Source organism: Doryrhamphus excisus, linkage group LG9 (assembly GCF_037039965.1).
Source record: "Doryrhamphus excisus strain RoL-2023G ecotype Guam linkage group LG9, RoL_Dexc_Guam_v1.1, whole genome shotgun sequence".
Lineage (NCBI taxonomy): Eukaryota > Metazoa > Chordata > Actinopteri > Syngnathiformes > Syngnathidae > Doryrhamphus > Doryrhamphus excisus.
Genome location: NC_136365.1, coordinates 2,237,515 through 2,260,074, shown reverse-complemented (window position 1 = coordinate 2,260,074; position 22,560 = coordinate 2,237,515). Strand labels below are relative to the sequence as shown.

General features: G+C 39.6%; 1 protein-coding gene across 2 annotated transcripts; it reads left to right on the top strand.

Moving 5' to 3' along the window:
- Positions 1–1,116: 1,116 nt before the first annotated feature.
- rgl3a (ral guanine nucleotide dissociation stimulator-like 3a) lies at positions 1,117–15,558 on the top strand. 2 transcript variants are annotated; one of them, XM_058088840.2, is made up of 18 exons: positions 1,117–1,439; positions 2,337–2,595; positions 6,174–6,463; positions 7,313–7,357; positions 8,467–8,636; positions 9,045–9,187; positions 9,275–9,586; positions 9,694–9,797; positions 10,471–10,555; positions 11,454–11,522; positions 11,763–11,843; positions 11,920–11,952; positions 12,037–12,158; positions 12,246–12,341; positions 12,714–12,840; positions 12,950–13,201; positions 14,151–14,265; positions 14,361–15,558. In XM_058088840.2, exons 2-18 carry the CDS (start codon positions 2,407–2,409, stop codon positions 14,513–14,515), a joined length of 2,388 nt encoding a protein of 795 aa, XP_057944823.2. In that variant the 5' UTR covers positions 1,117–1,439; positions 2,337–2,406; the 3' UTR covers positions 14,516–15,558. The 2 variants fall into 2 exon arrangements, with proteins under 2 accessions (XP_057944823.2, XP_078649292.1); XM_078793166.1 differs by lacking the exons at positions 1,117–1,439; positions 2,337–2,595 and adding an exon at positions 5,156–5,321 and having other exon boundaries at positions 14,361–15,557.
- The last annotated feature ends 7,002 nt before the right edge of the window (positions 15,559–22,560 follow it).

Here is a 22,560-nt window from a genome sequence, read left to right as displayed (position 1 = left end):
AGCTGGAGAGTAGTCAAATTCATTAGCTCTGTCTATGTGGCTGTTGAATGATTGACAGCTAAGATGGTGGATTACATATCCAAATGCAACACAAGGGGATGAGTTTTACAAGTATTCAGTATCAAGTATCAGAAGTAGAGAAGGTGGATGTGCAGGTGTTTCATATACAAATAAAAGGTAAGCAAAAACTTCCCAAAAAAAAGTGCCAGTGTCTCACCAGCCATACGACGTATATTCACGTGTTTTACATTTTCGCAGTAATTGTGTTTGCATATGATATCACTAAAGTCGATTCACTTCCCGTAAGTATATTTACGGCTTATGGAATAAGTTTTTGTAAGCAATGAGTTACTTGTTTGTTTTTTTTAAGTTTTTTTTTACATCGGAAAAATCTTGCGGCACACCACTAACCAGTAACCAATAAGTATATTGGAGGAACGAAACAATCGGCTACGTGTTAATAACAAAAATGATATTGGACAATTCCTCACCGCACACTAGTTGAAAATCACTAGCCTATTACAACAAACGCATTGTATAAAGATAAGAATCCATTTCTGAATATTTCACTGATTACATTCATATATTTCATTTGGTGAAACTTAGACCTCAGTATCAATAGAATGGGAGTTTATCGACCAATCAAAATAAGGGATGTCTCACGACACGCCTCCTCACTTCCTGGTGCTGGCTGAGGAACGAATGGGAGTTTATCGACCAATCAAAATAAGGGATGTCTCACGACACGCCCCCTCACTTCCTGGTGCTGGCTGAGGAACGAATGGGAGTTTATCGACCAATCAAAATAAGGCATGTCTCACGATACGCCCCCTCACTTCCTTGTGCTGGGGATGAGCGATCCTGAAAATGTTGATATCAATCTGATACCAAGTAATTACAGGCGCAGCAATGCTGATACTGTTTTGTTCAATAACTTAATTTGTTGTTTTGTTCAGTAGCTTTAATTTTAACATTAAGTGAATGAAAATTAATCAAAAAATGAATAAATACAACTCATTTGATAGTGCAGAAGAACAATACGACTAAAGTACCGAATCAATACTGATACTATAAATGGAATGAATATTTGGATCGATCCACCCAACTCAACTACTACTTGGTGCAGCACAGGAATTAGCGTTTGTGTGTTTGAAACATGCAATACAATACATCCGCATTGTGCTTTTGAAATGACGCTTGACTTGAATCCACGATATGTGATTAAGATGGACAGCCACTGCTTGTTCATCACATTTTAATGATGAATGACGCGATATGAAGGGGAGCATGATGATGATAATGATGATGTAGGCAAGCAGGGAGGAGTATGGGAGGCCATTCCAGCACTGAGCATCATCACCCACCCACAGTCTAAACACGACACTCCACAGTCGTCCTCTCCATACAGGATCCACCAGAAGTTGATTCGACAAACAAATGTAAGTTGCCGACGTGTTTTATTTCATTTTTGAATGCCGCTTTCATTTACACACTAAAATGTATCAGTAACTAAAATGTGTACTCTTTACATTTGAACAGACATACTAGTTGTGTACTATTTGATATGGTGACGGATTGAATGATTAGAACTAAACCTAATCTGATGAAACACGTGTCGATTATCTGCAAACATTACTGCAAAATCTAACACTGGGAAGTTAATGTTTCATTAAAAGAGGTCCAAAACTAAAGTTAGTAATAAAACTATATTAATTAAGTTAAGAAACGTAACTATATGTTATGCAGATAAGTTCAAAATCATGCACAGAAAAGATATGATCATGAGAAAATCATGCTGATGAATACACCAGCATTACAGTCTTCACTTTATTTTCTTTGCTATTTCAGCTCTGCAACAACATGTAATGTAAAAGTATTTTGCATCCAATTAATCTGCCAATCACTTGTTTTTATGAAATGATTTCTAATAAAGTAGTTGCTGAGGCCTCTCAGAACAATATGCGTTCAAAAGAGTAATATATTTGCGATTGATTTGGAATAAACGTTGGACGAATTGAATGATTAGAACGAAACCTAATCTGATGAAACACGTGTCGATTATCTGCAAACATTACTGCAAAATCTAACACTGAGAAGTTAATGTTTTATTAAAAGAGGTCCTAAACTAAAGTTAGTAATAAAATTATCAATAAAACTACCAATCACTTGTTTTTATGAAATGATTTCTAATAAAGTAGTTGCTGAGGCTTCTCAGAACAATATGCGTTCAAAAGAGTAATATATTTGCGATTGATTTGGAATAAACGTTGGACTAAAGCAGAGAATCGTGTTAGGAATACTGCCGCACTCTTTTCACACTCTTCTCTCCGACACAGATGACGCAGCAGGTGTGGGCGAGATGTGCTGAGGCGAGCCGGCCTGTGTAGTGTCGACACCGTGTGGGAGATGAAGACGGTTCTTCCGGTGAGCGGAGGTAGTGATGGCGGGGAGTCCCACAGGCTCCGCTCAAAGGTAGGCAGGATGAAGAAGCTGCTCGGGCTGAGGCTGAATCGCTGCGTGGACGCCCATGTGGACACGGAGCCTGGCGTGTGGCTTAGGAGCTTCCAGTTGTTGGATACCGATGGGCAGTGTGAGGTGAGCTTAAAGTGAACCAAACAACATTGGCTATATTCAATTCAAGCTAAATGTTATCCATACTACAAATATATAGTGTATCCTGTATGTATGGGTGATTATCCTGAAAGGGGTGCTGAAGAGAGGAAGAGATAACAGACTACAGTTATTGGCAGCTCTAAGCAAGTAAAAATATACTGCAAGTACAATGAATAAACACAGGAAACCGTCAAATAGTTTATTCGGATTTAATTGGTTAATTGGCAACTCCAAATTAGGTATGAATGTGAGTGTGAATGGTTGTTTGTCTACATGTGCCCTGTGATTGGCTGGTGACCTGTCCAGAGTGTATCCTGTTGTCATGAAATATACCAAAATGTGATATTTTCTTTGCAGTTTTACTTCATAAACAGAAGTACTTGTTTTAGTATGCATAAAAACTTCAATTTTTACTTGCTATGTCCCACTTTTGGTACCCTTTTCAGGAGAATAGCCAATATAAATGAGAAATTAAGCTAAGATTCAGTGGTTTGTCGTGTTTTTCTTCTGGAACTCTCATCGTTGAGCCCCTTGAACGCAACTTTTATTTTTCACACACCTGTTCTTATGGTGCCATGCTTTCTTTTCAGCTCAAGTAAGCAGTTTGAGTTACTTCCATGAAGTTATTTGGGAATAAACGTGTTATCCTCCTGTCACTTTGTCACCAGTCATGTGACTAATCGGGAATAATTGCAGTCTTTTCTGCACTTTTGTTCCAATTCGCTGAAAAAAAAGGGTGCATGGGCAAACTTGAATACGTGATGCTTGTTTTGCTGCCATTCATGGGACGGAATCTCATTAAGCGAACAAAAAGCTCATTCTTGGACTCAGTGGTTGAGTGCCTAATTATGTTTGTCTTCTCTGTTCATTAGTGTGTTGATGCAGTCTACCGGCTCAGTTCTTCACTACATGTAGTGTCATACAGTTATAAGATGAGTTTAAAAAAAAAAAAAAAGTTTATTAAAGTTTGTTAGTTCACGCAGAACTGTAACAAAGATGATGCCTGGCCAGTAATTGGTGATGTCACTTTAATAACAAACTCGACTCAGAAAAGTGAGTACACGCGTCAGATTTCAGTAACCGTTTTTATTACATATGTTAGCATAGACATTTTACCGTAGAATACCAAGATACTGCATGACTTCTGCCGTCATACAAACATGAATTTCAACATGTTCTGCGACATTCTGAAGCAGAGCATGATTCCCTCTCGTGGCAAATCGGGCCAGAGGGCGGAGTCAAAACACAATCAGTTCCGTTCAATTGGCTAAGTTGACTATTATGTCAACCCCTACAAAGGACACAGTCATCAGAGCACAAAGCCGATGTTACGTTCGCAGATGGTAACATACCTTTTTCATGCAGTATGTACGTCCCCGCCCTGACACGAGGAACATAGGCTACAGGCAGGTGAAAAAGTGGCCCAACTGGATTCTTTCTAGGCAGCAGCGCTGAAATGATGCTGGCTTCATACCACCCTGTCACTGAACCTTGCCCTTTTAAGATGAATTTCTCCCTCAATCTACATTAATATACACTGTAAGGACGATTATTGTACTGCAAGGTGACTGTTGACATGGTACCCTTATGGGTACAGTACTATTTTGTAGAGAAGGTATCATTATTTAACTTCAAATTGTTCATAGATGAGCATGGATGACTGTAGTAGTTGCTGGGGTCTCAAAACAATATGCGTTCAAAAGAGCAATACGTTGCTAATACAATCTCTCAGTCACTCTGCATTATTTCTTCCCCATTTTTATGACTACGCACTCTCACCTGTTTATTGTCTATTGTGCAAAACACAAACAATGGAGGTAAGAATGCAAGACAAAAGTCCAGATGTAATTATTATGCTGTCTAGAGGCGCTGGCCTAGATAAAATATTAGAATTCAAAGAAGTCAATTGAGGCCAATTTGAAATGAGCAAACAGTTTATTTGTACTTGCACACATAATTTGTGTGTTTACCTACTTTTTTGTCTGGGGAAAAAAAGTGATTGAACAGTGACAACATATTTTCTCAGTATTTCTCAGTTATAGTTTTTTTCTCAGTCTCCATATAGTTTTTGCTGGAGCCTATCCCAGCTGTCTTTGGGCCGAGAGGCGGGGAACACCCTGGACTGGTGCCATGATGTGGATGAAAGTACACATTCCTATTACATTATATTCACCAGAAGAGTGTGCTACTCACAAACCACACCGAGTCTTAATGTGAGTCATAGAATAAACACAGCGTAATCTGTTATCAGTTTTGATAATTTAAAAAAGCGAGATTTTTTAGTGGCGCTGGTGAAAATTTTATTTTATTTTACTGAAATGATGGTCAATTTTAAATGAACAAACCAAGAATCGACGTTTTTGTAGTTTTTCCTACGTTTTACAACATACTATGCAAATGATATGTCAATTAAACAATGACGTCATTGCTGACCTCCATTACAGCCAATAGCTACTTTTCTTACTGAAAGGTTAGCCACAAGGCTGCCAACACCTGTCACTCCTACCTCGCGCTGACTTCCTCATTTAGATACTACGCTTCATCGCTTTTATTATTTACCTATTTGCACCAGTAAACACCGTTTTTTTTAAGAAAAAGACTGAACTAAGATGAAAGCATATATTTCATGGCTTGTAAACTATCCGAGGACAGACTCGACTCCTAACTGATCATCCGACGCCACAATGGGAGAGTGTCAGTTTGCGCTGGTAAGTTAAGCTAACTGTCAATCGGCAACTGTGATTCATTGTCAAAAAAAGGCACAGTTGGTAAGACAATTATTCACGTACTTTTGGAAAAACTTGCTAAATCCACCACTGCTTGGTTACTGCAGTGATTTCATTGCTGATGCTTGTCACTTTTTTCTTCAGCGTACATCAGACGTGTCTACAGTGACCCTCAGCAGACAGTAAAAATTCAATTAGCACAAAGTGAAATATGTTAGTATATTACACTAATTTTATTTATCACCTATAACACAAAATTAAGACGTGGATGTTTTATTTTAACGGCTTAGCATACTGTATATTACATTGGAATGGTTTTAGCATATTTAATATACCAAAATGTGCCAAAAGCGCCCCCTGTTGGCTTTAGCATGTCACGATCCTAGATGTTTTGGGTGTGAATTTTGAGCTTTGACATTGTTCTTGTCTCATAACAACTTGTTTTTCTGTTTTGTCAATGCACACATTATTCATTGGACAAGTGGTGACAGTGCTGAACATTTAATACTCCTTTATGGTCCGGTCGTAGTCATGGTTTCAGGACTAGGCCACAAGCTGAATGACAAGAATTTGTCGCAATGTGTCAGTTTAAGCAATGTAATGAATGGGTCAGTTTGTCATGAGGTTTGTATCGCATATATGTGGCATTGTCACCGTAATTCAACCAAGCAGAAGGTTTAACTGAGGTCCTTTTTTAAATTGAAGCCGACAATGATTGTATCCACAGCAAGTATCGGCAAGATGTAGAAAAGCATGTTTTGTATTTCGATGTTTGTTATATATAGTGACATGTTTTGTATACACTAATATGAGCTCTTGGAATTTCCTCTCCAGGACCCAGTGCAGGAATGGGGGGAGGAGGAAGAAGATGGTGTTGTGTTTGGCATCACACTGCGTCGGGAGCCTGTCCTGCCAAGCTTGGACATGGCGGATGCCTGCGTGGGCTTCAGCAATTCCCAGTACCGCACAGTGAAGTTGCGCAGAGTTAAAGCTGGCACCCTTGAGCGACTGGTCACCCACCTGCTGGATCCCAAGCATCGGGAGCCTGACTACGTCCATGTTTTCCTCTCCACTTACAGAACCTTCACCTCTCCAAATAATTTAATTCAGCTACTCTTTCAGAGGTGAGACTTTTTATCATGACAGACAAATGGAGGATCCAAGTGGAGCTTGGAGCTAATTTAACTTAAGGGCTTAAGTTAAATTAAATTCATAGTTTGAAGTATTTCCCAGATTTTATTTTCCTTAACTTACTTGTTTTCTGGGTGACACGTGCTATCGCTGATGATATGTTATTTGACAAACAGTCACCCTCATACCAGCGATACTGGTGGCAACAGGCTTGCTTTCCATTAAAGGACACTCTTGAAACAGGACACACAGGATTCTGTGTAAGATGTTGTTAAATTTAATACCAACTGCATAATATCTTCCTCATAAATCAATCTTGAAGTAATTCCCTTGCTTCCAAAACCACATGGTCTGCCATTATTGGTTTGTATTTGGATGTCATAAAGTAAGACCACATGGTAACACGGGGTGCGGTCTCATTGTTATGATGACACTTATTCCCGAGGGGGACATTTGTCTTTTGACACGCACAAGGCCAATGTCGCCGCAGTCAGCAAGGATTCAGAGTGTTGCAGGACATTTCCGAAGAACAAACCGTTCTAGAGGATCGACACCTGGCTTCATTTATTACTGTGTCACCATACACACCTCCACAAGAAGATGTCCAAACGCTACTTTGTACTTCACTTTAAATGTAAACTATCTACATTAAAGTAGTCTACTTGACTAACAATAGGTTGAGCCTGCACATCTTCAATATTGAATGTTAATAAGTTTAACAATGTTCATAAACTGGCAACATGTGATGATGATAATGTCCAAAGTAAGCACCACTGTATTTCGTGAGAATGACAAAAATTGTGTTTTTGAACCTAACAGCGACCGTTTCCCTTTTCTTACAGAGATGACTCAAACACCAGTCATGATAAAATTGTCTCCTCGCAAAGGTGAGTGTACTTCTTAAATTCGACTTCGGCTTAAATTCACACTACGCAGGCGTGCAGTGGCAAACCCTACATGTCTGCTGTGTTCATAGGCTCGCCAACTGATTCATAACATGTTTAGAAACGCGGGACGGAGCTGATAAGGGAATCATGAGAATCAAAACCAGTCTGTAAAATGTCAGTGGCTTCAGTTTGACAGCTTGCCACAGGCTATGCCACTCGATGCCGTGTCTGATCACTCCCCTGGACGTTCAACTTTTCTGACATATTTGTTTGAACGGTTTTCCGAGCTGTCATTCGACCTTGGCGACAGCTCGCTAGCTTGCCAAAGTTATTCACCTAGCTTCTGGTCTTCTGACTCAAAATGTTTTTTTTAAACAAGCAATGCGTCTGGTTTGGCGCTTGTTTTTGTCCCACGAATATCACGTTCATGGGGTACATACTAACTGAACAGCTTTACTCCCTTGTTATTCTAATTATGTCTTGTCCTCAAGACACCGGTAGTGTGTGATTAGTGTTTCCAGCCTTATGATGGTATACCTGCAAGGGTATCCTTGCTCGCTAGCTGATTTTGAGTAGCTCATCAAAGGGTCAAATAATATATACTTTAACTCTTAGTAGTTTTTATTATAAAGGTGATAAAGGTTAAAGATGACGGCCTGAAATGTTGCCAGTCATTAATAAAACACAAATGGTTGACAGCTCTGAAAATGATACTTGTTTATATAGTTTCATTATGTATAATATTACTTGTTAATTTTGTTATCTTGAGATAAACAGTTTATTTCCCATATATTCCCATTACTACAAAACATGCATCAAATTCAATTCAGATTTATGTCAAATAGTACAAATATAGTTTCACACAAATAATGACCCAAAAAAGCCGCCCAAATGTTGTTGTTTTTTTATGCTTACCCATTCTCTAGGGACCCTTGGAATTGTCCAACATTTCCCTGCATGTGGCAACATATACTGAATATCATCACAAGTAATTGGAATATGTACAATTAATCCATGTGATCGGTATCTGAATTGGCAGCGTAAAACCCTGATTGGAGCATCCCTACTGACTCCCTAGTGATGCCTTCTTTTTCTCACCCTCTCTTCAGTGCTTTACTCCCAGTGATCAAAACATGGCTGATGGAATACAGCGCTGACTTCAATGAGCCTCCTCAGTTCCAGGCCCTGCGGCTGTTATGTGTTCACCTGCGACGTCGCCTCTGCTTTAGACGCTTGGCTCAGACTGCGGAGAGCCTTCTCAAGTCGCTCCAGGAACAAGGTACCAGGTTCTCATTATGGAGATTTCTGTACTTTAGAACTGGCTCTAACAGGCCACCTATTCACCGTTACAGTAGGCATACAGCGCCTGCACAAGCTAATGAAATACCATGAAAAACTATCAATTTTGTTTTTGTTTTGGAATGTCACTGTTGGTGAGTCATTATGGAAGCGCATCTATGATGGTGGGTATCTTTGAAGCTATACAGTATGATGCTGTGCCAGATATGTGTGCCCCATTAAGAGCCCATGGAGTTACTTCTTTAACGCCTACGGGTCTGGTTACCATTACATTGTGCTGGTGTATCGAATGCTATGTTGTCAGGATGATGAATGATTGTCTTTTCACACTCTTTGCTTGACGTTTGACATTGTGTGTGTATGTCGTTCATATGTGTGTGTTTGATAGATTGCAGCCAGTCTGCATCAGTGGACGACACCGACTCACTGCAGCGGGACCACAGAGAGCTGCTCTGCAATGAGGAAGACAAACACATCTTTATGAACTTCCCTGTCAGGGACTTAGCGGAACAGCTCACCAGATTGGACATGGTGAATTTTCTCACCAGTCATTTCCGCCCCCCTTGTGAAATCGGTTATATTCAACCTTCTACCTGGCTATCATTGCTTCTTTTACAGGAACTGTTCGTCCAAGTGGTGCCTTTCCACTGCCTGGGCTGTGTGTGGTCTCAACGGGACAAGAAGGAAAACCGGAATCTGGCGCCAACCATCCGTGCCACCATCTCCCAGTTCAATGCCGTGACCAACCGTGTCATCACTTCACTGCTTTGCCCGTCCTCTCTGTGCCCCTCCACTTCCTCTCCAATCTCATCACCTGGCTCCTCTTTGAGGTTCCTTTACCCTTTGAGTGGCCCAGGTTCACCTCAGCCCTCTCACACCAGTCCTTCCCGTAGAGCATGCATCATTGAGTGGTGGATCAGTGTTGCACAGGTCAGTGTAGTGGGGGGGGGGTAGAACAAGTGAGTGCCATAACTGTTTATTTTCAAAGGGACAGAAGCTTATGGTGATTTTTCTTTCCTCATACTGGACTCGTGCAGGAGTGCAGGCGATTGAAGAATTTTTCTTCCTTGCGGGCCATCCTCTCAGCCCTACAGTCCAACGCTGTGTACCGCCTCAAGAAGACCTGGGCGGCTGTCAGCAAGTAAGCTGCTTGCAAAACACAACCTGGGATCATCTATGGATTTTGCACAGCGTAAACACGACACATAAACCGACAAAGCGGATTGACTTGATTGGAGTCCTCCAGAAGTATTGAAACACTGAGGTCAATTCTCCTATTTTTGATGTAGACTGAAGATGAATATGATTTCAGCTTTTATTTCCATCTGGATTGGATGCACAACGCAGAAGATAGTACCTTTTCTTTTTTTATAGGTTGATAGGTTTTGCCTTTGTAGACTGCATTCAGAAGTAAAAACAACATGAAAACCAGAGGATGGGAAAACATCCATCCTTTTTCTATACTGCTTGTCCTCACTAGTTCCATGTAGGCTGGGGCCGGTTACCGGTTTCAAGATATGCAACGGTATGAAAAAGTCACGGTTTCAAAACTGCTATCATCCCGGCCATTTTGTAGTCCATATTTCCCAGCTTCACTCTATCACAATTTTGAAACTATATTAATTAGTAAATTGTGGCAGGTTCGAATTATCTCACAACAGAATAGCCTCGTAAGCGTAGGTTATAGCAAACCTTTGCCCCTCAAAACCTGATTATTTCCATTTTCAGCTAAGGTAGCGCAGATTATGTCAAAGGGCGTACCTACCGTAAAGGCCATTCTGATTCCGATGGACAAAATGAACATTTGTTTACAGGGGAAGCATGGCCGCCTTTGACCATCTGTGTGAGACGTTTCCTGATGAGAACTGCGTGCTGGCCACCAGAGAGATCAAGGAAGAGGTAGTAACATTGTGACCTTGGATAGATATAAGAATGGCGCTTTTTTGTTGTGGTTTTAAAAATATATAGATTTTTCGGTTTGTTTTGTTTTTTGGTTTAAGAAAATAGAATTATGAACCTATTGCAAACAATTGCATGTTTGTCACACTCCCGTAAATGTTCCAGATCATCAAATACACTAGTCATTACAACAGAAAATGCAGTTTTTAAATGAAACTTTTAAATATTAAGGGAGAAAAATCCAAACCTACATGGTCCTGTGTGGAAAAAGTGATTGCGCCCTAAAATTAATAACTGGTTGGGCCACCCTTAGCCGCAACAACTGCAATCAACCGTCTCTTACAGCACTTTGTAATTCAGCCACGTTGGAGGTTTTTCCAGTGCAAATCACCCTTTTAAGGTCATGCAGCAGCAGGTCATGAATTTGACTAGGCCACTCCAAAGCAGCAGTCAATTTTCCACACAGAGCCATGTAGGTTTGGATTTTTTTCTCCCTTAATAATAAAAAGTTTAATAAAAAAACTGTATTTGTGTTCAGTTGTGTTTTTAGCGCCTAATATATAATTTTGTTGGATGATCTGAAACATTTAACTGTGACAAACATGAAAAAAAAAGAAATAAAGGAGGCCAAAAACACTTTTCACACCACTGTGTGCTGGTGTATTTAGCGAGGATAGCCTTTATCAGCAGCCAATAAAATCACCAAGACTGCAACTATTGGGTGTGAGTCCCTTTCCTGTCCGAGACAGACACCTTTTTATAAACTGTCAGCAGAGGCTCAACCAAGGACGTTTATGTAATGTCGGTCTGCTGTGCTGTCATGTGCTCCATGCAGCACTCACTGTCACATGGACATTCTTACACCCGAAGTTGACTTGTTACTGTGTTTTTTCTACAGGATGGGATTCAGTCAGAGGGTTGCATTACTCCCAGCTCAAAAACACCACCTTTCTGTTCCAAACAAATGGTGAGGGACAATTCTTCACCAACACCACTCCTGCCTTCTGGATGTTTCACCAAAATGAATGAATGTTGACCTGAGTCACTAAAGTCGGATGTGTTTATCCTATACACTTTTTCACATAATAACAAATTGGTTATGGCTGACATACGAAGCAATCACACGGTCTACAAAGTTTTTTTTTTTTTATTGATTTGATCTAGCAAGGAAGTTAACTAAATAAAATTTGTCTTTCATCTTAAATAGAAAGGTGGTATTATACCTTACCTGGGCTCTTACCTGACTATGCTCATGATGCTGGACACAGCTTTCACGGACACTGTGGAGGTGAGTAAAAACTACACACACAAACCCCACTGCTGGTAGTACTTACCATGTGTCCTCTTTTCTCTTCTGTCCAAAGGGTGGACTGATCAACTTTGAGAAGCGCAGGCGGGTAAGTGCAGCCCCCTAGTGGCAGTTCATTTAAATGCCCTTTTTTTCCAACTTGATTTATTCCCTTCTGTCCTGTGTGCTTTAGGAGTTTGAGATTCTCGCTCAGATTCGACAGCTTCAAGCTTCCTGTTCCCACTACCAACTTCCCGTCGACCCTCCCATAACCAAATGGCTGGAGACACACACGCTCCTCACCGATCAGGAGAGGTTAGAACATCGTTTGTGTGTCAGTCACATTGCTGAGGAAACAACTGTGGCGGCAGCATAGCGTTGATGAAGCATCTTGTTTTTAAGCTACGAACTGTCTCGTGAGCTGGAACCTCCTATTGATCCTTGTCCCAGCTCCCCCAACCTGTGGAGCAGTCGACTGCTGACTAAGAAGCTCACTTCGTAAGTATGAAAACATTTAGAAATACATGGCAAAAATATTCAAAATTTAAAAAACAAATCCAATGCAAATTGCAACTGGTATGTACAACTGGATTGAATGAATTTCACAGAAAATGTTTTTCAGTTAAGAAAAAGTCAACTAATGGGACTAAGAATGTAAGAAATGTAGAAAACATGTTTTTAACCAAAGCAAAATATTCTTTTTTTTTTGGTTCATCTCTAACTGATCAACATGAATTACAGTATATTAACAAAAACAACTCCTTTGGAGTCTGACGCCGCCATGAACCTCACTGAACATCACATGTTGGTATCATTCTTGAACCGATATGGTCACATGTATTTAAAAATACCTTTCGGCTCGGTGTGCAGATTGCGCAAAAGCAGCGACAGTTCTCTGGAGAAGACTCACGCCGACCAGATCAGCGTGTCATCGTCCAGCTCCAGCAGCTCAGACATGGACGACCTCAGCGCCTCCCCACTCGGACTCAAACTCAAGGTGTGAATTTTTGTACATGACTTCAAGTACACACACATTGTACTGCATCACAGTCATCGCAATTCAGCCTCTCCAGATGGCGATGTTTAACATTGTGCCTCGTCCATAGTCCCTCTCCAGCTCTCTGCACAACGTCACCGAGGGCTACGCTTCCATGTCCTCCTCCTCCAGTCTCTGCAGCTCCCCCTGCAGCTCCTCTCACCCGGACCTGAGCTGCTCCTCCATGGCGCCGAGCCCTGACTCCCCCGGTATCTCCACGCAGTCTGTGCAGCCAGTCTACAACAAACAGCTCGCTGACTCGTGCATCATCAGAGTCAGCGTGGAGTGCGTCAGCAACGGCAATGTCTACAAAAGCATTCTGGTAAGCAAACACATGTTCACATTGACAACCCTACCATTACTGAAAAATATTGATTGCACTATTTTGGTTACATGTAGTTACAACATTTTTCACTCCTCTACGTTATTGTGTAGTAAAACAAGAAATAGCAACTAACAGTAGTCTGTGTATTATCCTTTATGACCCAGGAAGACAGATGAAGCTGCTCCAAATAACCTAATCAAAGAAATATGTTTCTCTGTTGAACAGGGGCTCACAATAGCGAACAAGATATAGCAGTAATACTGTATTCAACCTAAATTACATGATGTCTTTGAGCGCTCATAATAACACGGTTAAAGTGCGATGCAAAGGTTCGGCTACTGTAAAGAAGCCAGTGTTACAATAGATAAACAGATATTTAGACATGTCTGGTGTCTTTTAGCTTGATTTAATTTTATAAATTTAAACACAATTTATGTCTTCTCTGTGTTTGTGTATGTGTTGCGTGAAAGATGTGTTCTGGGGAGGGATTGAGAGCGTAGCGGACGGGAGTTGACGGGGGAGACAAGGGTAAAAGTCCAGTATTGTAGTCTATCTGTGCAGCATGGAAACGTAGAAGGTGCATTTCAGGACTGTCAAATAGCTGCTGGCATATTCAAAATTCGAACATCGTACATTCAAAAACTAAGGGATTTCTACGTATGTTATTTTTGAATAAAATACTGGCATGCGTATCGAATCATTTACCACAAAGAGATTTACATCTCTACGTTATAGATAAAAACAGAAGATGTGGACTTTGATGGATTTGATGGAGAAGATTAATTAAAAAAAATACACTGAGCGTATTGTGTACAGGGAGTGTGTAGTAGACTAAAGTTCAACTAAACTCGCTGTTTAAGTACAGAAATAGACCCCATATTTGAGACTGTACCTTATGGTGCAGAAAATGCGGTATATCCTTGTGATGTTTGTTTTTGTCCCTCAGCTGACCAGTCAGGATCACACACCTCAGGTCATTCAGAGAGCGCTTGACAAACACAACCTTGGCAATTTCAACTGTCAGGATTTCAGCCTCTGCCAGATGCTCAACGATGGAAAAGGTAAAATCCAAAAATCTTTTTTAAGAGATAATCTATACATGAAATATAGAAATGGCATAGATAACACTGTATGATTTTTCATTTTTGTGATTCAGAGCTCCACATTCCTGACAAAGCCAACGTTTATTACGCTATGTGTACGAAAGCCAACTATGACTTTGTCCTGCACCAACGCTGGAGAAGCCACGGGAGACATCAGGGCTCCTCCTCCAGCCCTGGAACTCAACCCAGGTTCCGCCACACTAAGTGAAAAGCATGCGTCCTAGCTAAAACAGAAAACCACACCCCAAACCAACAACAACCTGTTCTGGATCTTTTCTTCTCAACTATTTTTGATGGATTGGAAGAACAGAACACGGATTAAAAGTACACACAGTGCTTGAATGAATGCATGTTGGTGCAACTTCCTAAGCCTTCACTGCTTCATCCAAGCAACCATGGTAACACCAGAACTGCTTCACCTCAGCTGGACCTTTTTGCACTGGTACACTCAAGTATTCTCTCATGAGGACAGGAAGTAGAAGCGCTCTGAGACACAGCTCACGAGGCAATGTGCAATATCTGCACGCTTTCTTCGGATTTTAGTATTTAGTCACCTGTTTTTCTTTTTAAATGTTAATTTATCAACTAAACTATCATGTTGATGTCAGTATTCTGATTCACAGCATTATTTGTTTTGTTAACTATGTATTTGAAATCTCCATGAGACAGTTTTAGTACAAAGTGAATGTTGAAGTTCATGTGTGCCATTGTCAGATGAAGGAGACCATGACTTGTCAAAGTGGATGATCAAGGTCGCCCGTTCAATATGAAGAACGGTTCTCGTATGTGAAAGTGCAAGTGTCCGAGTACGTGTGTTGACATGTCAAATGATGCGGAAGTGGAATCAGTGCACCGTGATTCACATCGCTGGTCAGCGTTGTGTTGTGTGCACGGGTCAACACGGGGTCAGGCTTGAAAATGACTCATGTGGAAGAGCTCGAAATGAAACCGGCTATGCAGGAAGTTGTTTTGTTTCTCTCCTGTCTGTGTTTTATATATGTAGTGACGTCATATGTGTTACTGTTTGCACATCTTTTTATTTAAGGTCATCAAATGATAAACATTTTTATCTATGCACTTACTGTTTTGATGTTAATATGAAACATCTGCTAATAAAGACATTTTATTATTTATCATAATGCTGGGAATGGAATTTGAAATTAGGTCAAAGTGCAACATTTTTTTATTGAGCCTCTGAAAATCTCATTATTGGATTATGAGAACACTACGGTTGTCAAATGATTAATCATTTGCAACTGTTTGAAATATGTCCATTTTATGGACAGAAATATTATTAATATTGGTATGTTTGAACAGCTCCAAATGACCTGAAAATGAATCTCAAGCTGCAAATACCACACACATCGTCTCTTTAACGGTAACACAACATTTGAATCACACTGTAAACGGGTTATTATGAGGGGTTGTGTTCAAGGACACTGCGTAATTTATGTACAGTTTACATTTTGAGTGTATTTTGAGGGATTTCTGAGCATACTTAGGCGCTGATAAGAATGTCTACTTAGTCTTTATTTTATGACAAGCAAATGTTATGCAAAACCTGAAGGTATTATGCGCTAAAAGCAGCAAATTAGAACCCAAAGGCATGGAAATGAATGTCTATCATTAAACACATGATTGATAAACTAAACAAAACGCTAGTTTTTTTGCTTATCGAAAACTATAAGTTCACTCACAACCCCATTGGAAAACAGAGGAGGTCATTATATATAACAGTATAACAACAAAATAGTAAATAGTAAATAACAAATAACACTGAGTCATCTTACCAAATCACTTTACTAACAACAATAAACTGATCACGTACTCGAAAGGACCTCGGAAATATGCAAACATGTGTCAATACAAGTTTTGAAATGAAAAACAACTCTTTTTTTCCCCCCATAATGCATTACATCTGAGTAACCATTCATTGGGGCGCTGCAATGACGTTAGCCTCCCATTGGGCTCCGGGTCTTCTGTCTCCCTCTGGTGGACCGAGGCAATGTTGCACCATTTTCTATGCTGCTTGTCCTCCAAAGAAATTGTTTTCTCAAACAAAATGGGGGAAGGGGGATCCCTGTTTTTTAACTTGTGTTTACACATGTTTGACGGCCATTACTGTCCTTAAAAAAAAAATAAAACGTCTTCTGCGAGGGAAGGGCTTCAAAAAAACCTTCATATTAAATGGTCACATGAGAAAGTGTGTCCAAACGTTTGACTGAATATGTATTTTACTTTTGTTTTGCAGAATAAAACGATATATGTGTGTGCTTCTTCTCCACAAACATTACATCTGTCATATACGAGGGACAGTGAATGCGTCTTAATTATAACAACACGGACAAATTAGATTTCATGAATGTATGCTGTTGCTGTAATGGCAGTGAACGCAACATCAACATCAATTTCATGTTAGCAGGTGTGGCTGCTCACGTGATGTTTGCACGCTCCAGTTAGTCACGATGACGTCATCAGGACGTGAAAGACTTTGACCACAAGAGGGCGCAATCTGCCGCAGTATGGTTTTCAATGCGGGCAAAAGTAGGAAGAGATGAGCTAGTCGATACTAGCGTGATTGTGAGCGATATTCTCTTCTGTGTTTATTTATTTTTTTTTACAAATATCTGTGTGCTTCCAAGAAATATTCTGGTAAAATTAAGTCGAGCCGTAATGTTCTTTTTGTTCAGCAGTAGTTTTGGTCTTGGAATGTGTGTGTGAGCTGTAACAGTAGACAGATGGGCTAAACTAAATGGGTTAATCCACTTAATGACTGCAGGTTAATTACCTCACTCATCTTGTTGTTGTTTGTCTGCCTTGAGGGTCGACATGATTAGTCATACCTAATCAATTGGACCCATACATGAAGGAGTCAAAGGTCCAACTCAGTTTGTTCCCAATATAATTTATAATGGAAGGTGCTTGTCAATGCCGTCCTTTCATAGAGAGGAAAAACTGGCATATTAGAGCAGCTGTTTATCAACAAGTCAAATGCATGACATATGTACGTACATATATTGTATGCTCTGCTGAATGAATGAATGAATGAATGATCTTGACTGCCAAGATGGTGGATTATATACCCAAGCTCAACAGAAGGCAATCTGACTTTTACAACAAAGTATCCTTTTCCTGGAGAAGGATCGGGTTCATTTTTCTTCTGTAAAGTGTCTTTGACTATTTTGAAAAGTGCTATACAAATAAAATTTATTATTATTATTGTTGTTGTTGTTATTATTATTGTTGTTGTTATTATTATTATTATTAATCTTGCTCATCATTCACAATCCTTATGTGAAACATGAACACATATTTCTTTCCTTTTTCTGTGCATTATAAACAAAAACATGTTACTTTCAGCTAGCTTACAATGCTGTCATTGGAATACATCAATTTCCACTATGAAGCCTCTAACAATGTTGCATGCACAGAAAAGGGAAAAGAAATATGTATTCATGTTTCGCATGAGGATTGGGAATCATGGGAACATTTAAAAAAAAAAAGTGCAGTTCCCCTTTAAGATGTTTGTGTTCCGCTTATGAAAAAAGGAAGCAAAAACAAAAGTGTTGCATTGATATTTTGTTAAATATAAGAAAACTGTTTGAAGCCAACAATGAATGTAAAATGTAGCATAAGATGAATTGCGTGCCACTTTCCACTTGTACTCCCATAGACCAGCAGGTCACTTCCTGCAGCACAAGGCCACAAGATATGCTAATAGGGGCCCCCGGGGGTGGTTTGGTATTGCATAACATGACGCTGATTCATCTCTCACGCACGCATACACACACACAGACTTATTCCGAGTGGCCTACTTTTTATTTTACATGTGCACAACATTCATGTGGCCTATTTTTATGTCTTCCATTTGAAGAGGTCAGTGTGTGTGTGCGTGTCGGTGAGATCACGCTTCCTCAAATGATTGTTCCGCACACACCCTTAGTAATGTATAAACACACACACATCGACACACTGACCTATTTTACAGCGGCGTGTGCGGAACCAATGCGGCGCGACGGCATGGGTCACGACAGGCAACGTAACTCTCTGCTGAAACGCCGCCAAGCCTGATGAACACGTAACTTATGTTGCATTCACTTTCAATTCAGTGTTTGTTAGACTTGGAACGTATGTTGGCGAAAATCACAGATAAAAAAAATATACGTTCATGGAGCCGAGAGCTTATCACATATCATAGTAGAGTATTTATTTATTTATTATGGATTTGTACTAAATGTGTTAAATTAGACATAATTAGGTCAACATTCTGCCTTGCATAATTAGTATTTAATGTAAAACTGCATGACATCATACGTTTATGTCCATCCACTGTAATGGTACAGTCATATCCTATATATTGTAAAGTAACCCAAATACAGTCCGGATGCACTTTTTGTGTTTGAGTACTATTTTTCACATTTTTTTTTACCAGCATATTTGTAATGGTAATGGTTTTATTTCAGATTACAATTGAATGCATCACATAATCAGTTCCCAGTTCCACATGTCCAAAAGGAGTAGGAAGAAGCAAAGCTTATTAAATCCTACCCCTCCATCTGGTACTTTTACAATCAGTAACTGTTACATTTGTTCACTTCCTGCTTTCCATAATACAGTTTAAGGTTTTTTTTTGTTTTTTTTTTAATAATGCACCTCGTACCGTATTTGTAAGTATTTGTGATTTTAGAAATAAGGAGTTAGTATGTTCTCTGTAGGCGGCATTATGAATTATCCTGACTGACCTTTTTTGCAGTACATTTAGCGAGTGAAGATATTTCAAGCGTGACAAATTTTATGAGTACAGTAATCATCAACATTTACAGTTAATTAGTACCAGAAAAAAATAGAGCTGGAATATTTTACATAGGAAAATCTGTTTATGACTTCTTTTCAATATGATTTGTAACATTCTTAGAGCCCTCCAGACATAAAATAACACCCCTATAGTCAAATTTAGCCAACAGAATAAGAGTAAATAAGCAATTTATGGCATAAATAAGACTGATACTGATGTGTGTTGCTATAAATGTGTGCCTTGCGGGCAGACAGGAAGTGAAGTCGGGGGCTCTGAATTGAGTTTTAACGATTTCAAATGTAGTCTGTGTTTTTATTAGGGATTATTCTAATTGTGAGATAATTGTGAGATCATTCAAACCTCCAATAAAAGCCTGTTGTTGTCCGGCTAGCAAGTCTGGGCCAACATTACAGTAACATTACTGACACCTAGTGACCAATTTAGACTACTACATGCTTCTGCTTCTGCTATACCCTACACTTTTTCAGTACTTTGGTTCCGGTTTTCCACACCAAAATATCTGATAAAACATTCCGCTGTTCTCAAATATCTTATATTTTATTTTTCTATACACAAAATAAGATAAAAATAAATAAATAAAAAAATTAAGAATAAAGACAATAAATCAGTAATAAAGAAGTAAAATAATAATAAAACAGCAAATAAGAAAAATAAGAAACCACATACAGTTGGTAGAGAAATTATTTTTTTCACATTCAAATGTACAGTATTAACAGTTATTTAACCTTTAACATGAACATTAATGAAACTTAATAATTTGACCCAATTAGCAAGTTAGCATCGTAGCATCTCAGTTCCATCTGGGAGCAGCGTGGTAACTTTAACAACATGTTTGATGAGATGCTTTATCTTGACGTGTATTTTCCGTTTTTTATTCCAAATCATTTCCTGCATTTATTTGTACCCAGCGTCATAAGCATTTAGCTTTATTGCTAATCCAAAGCAAAACAGGGCGGGGTAACAGTATGGGCGGGGCAAAAATCATGTTAATTGTGTCCGGTATGCACACAGCTTTAAGGTATCATTTCAACATTAAACTTTGGTATCAAGGTGGGGACCTCAAAATAGTGTCTCGTGGGCTGCATTTGACCCGCGGGCCGCGAGTTTGAGACCCCTGCTTAAGACACTATTTTTTTCAGTGGGCATGTAGGGGCATACCGTAGGGCCAGCATTCCCTTAAATTATTGACATCACAAATTAATTTTGGTCTCGTAAACATGAGACTCATAATGTCATGTCCGCGGGCCGCAAGTTCGAGACCCCTGTCCTAAATGCATGATGTGCTTGTCCAAATCCCGTGTCCAGATGAACTAATGGGACATTGCAGTCATACAAGGGATAATATGTTCCTTTGGCAATGCAATGGCATTCACAGTCTGTTCAAGACGTTTAGCTTATATGACACACACACACACACACACACACACACACACACACACACACATGCATTCTTTTACACACTCTTACCCCATCTTTGCGTCTCTCCGTGCTGCTGACCTACATACAGCAGCATCCGAGTTACATAACCGGGTTGTTGATGACTGCAGGCGATGCAGGGCAAACACACACACACACACACACACACACACACACACACACACACACGCAAACGTACACACTTTTGGTTACACAAACTTTATTCTTACATTGCGAATCTCACCATCTTAAGGATCATCATGACATAACACAACTCAGGACTCGCTTCTCAATTATTTGCCTGACCGTTTACTCTCTAGAGTGAAATGATGTAACCCCCCACCCCCACCCCCACCTGCTCCGCCACCCCTCTATTTCGTCCTCTTCAATCCCTTCTCAACTGACCTACTTTTACTCCCCTGGCCCTTTTTTTTTTTCCATCAGCCTCGACATAAGTACACAACCACGCATGGTCGCCTCCAGCCAAATTGGGACATTAGTTATAGAATATCATTTTACAAAATGACTCTAGCATGAACGTAATGACACCAGGAATCCCGGGCACATTGTGCACCACAAGTTACCAACCCATGAAAAGCTATTTTTACACTGTGTAACTGGAAGCTGAATTTAGTGAGATATGTTTTTTGCAGTAATATGAATAGAGCAGAAATAAATTGACAAACAAAAGCAGGGGAATTATTTTCGTGGTTTAAGTCACAAATAAAGAAAAAGTAAGTCACAATTGCAGAATGTGTATCATTTCCAAGATACAGTATTGCAGGGTTCTCAAACACGCGGCCCGCGGGCCGAATGTGGCCCGCAGGACACTAGTTTGAGGCCCCCCGCCTTGATATGAAAAGTTTAATGTTAGTGCGGCCGGCGCAAGTTTGATATGGATGCTGTATGGTATCATGTACCCAGAAAAAATTATTACGTTTGATTAATGTTCATGTTAAAGGTTAAATAACTGTTAATAGTTATCCTCCCTATCCGTGTGGAAGTGGTAAGTTTTTGGCTATTTAAGTTTAAAGGAAATACCTTGAAGGCTACCTGTTTAGGTCGCTAGCTCTCTAGTTTGCAAGTTAGCATGTGTCTCAAGACCCTGCAGTTGCGCAATATGTTGTAAATAAAAAAAAGTATAAATGTGACTATAGTCGTGTTTTGTCATGTCTACAGGGCTCTAATAATGCTTTGTTCATTTTAATCTGAAAAAAATAATTTGTCTACCCACCAACTATATGTGGTTTCTTAAGTTTTTATTATTTGCCGTTTTATTATTATTATTATATTTATTTATTACTGATTGATTGATTTGTTTATTTATTTTTCATCTTATTTTGTGCAGAAAAATAAAAAGTAAGATATTTGAGAACAGTGGAATGTTTTATCAGAGCTTTTATTGTAGAAAATCGGAACCAAATCACTGAATAAATGTGTTTTGTACTGTAGTTTATGAGAATGTACAGTGTGTCTACAAGCAAGCAGTTCTATCGGAAAGCCTGTCTGAACATTTCAATATATTCATTTTATATGTATTTTATGTTTTCATATCATTTTTATTTACTGAAAACTCTCTTGGAAGTGCATGTAGTGAAAAAAAAAAAACCGGTATCAGAAATTGACTTTTGCATCAGAGTTTCTTGGAAAACTACAAGGCCGATAATTTATAATAAGCAGCTGGTGGCAAACCTCCTGAAGTCCTACAAAGCCCTTGGCTGCAATATGTCACTGAAGACCACCACGAACCTGACCCGGGTCACTGGCCCCTCATGTCCTTGCCATCATCTCCTGATCCATGAGAGCCAGTTGGACGCTTTTATCTTCAGAACTGTTGTGTAACTGTTCCGGTTGCTCAGTAACAATAAAGTTATGACGTTGCAGTTGGGCAATTCTTTCAGTCTTATTTATGCGGAAATGAGTTTTCTTCTCACAAGGTTGTGTAATTTGCATCTAATTACATTCCATGTGTGTTTTTTTAAGGACTGCACAGTGGATAGTGGTTAGCACGTAGGCCACAC

Excerpts from the sequence above, each read along its gene's own strand:
- rgl3a (XM_058088840.2), top strand. The coding sequence starts at position 2,407 with ATGAAGACGGTTCTTCCGGTGAGCGGAGGTAGTGATGGCGGGGAGTCC. Across the intron at positions 9,587-9,693 it reads GGTGGATCAGTGTTGCACAG|GAGTGCAGGCGATTGAAGAA; the intron begins GTCAGTGTAGTG and ends GGACTCGTGCAG. Across the intron at positions 11,523-11,762 it reads CTTTCTGTTCCAAACAAATG|AAAGGTGGTATTATACCTTA; the intron begins GTGAGGGACAAT and ends CATCTTAAATAG.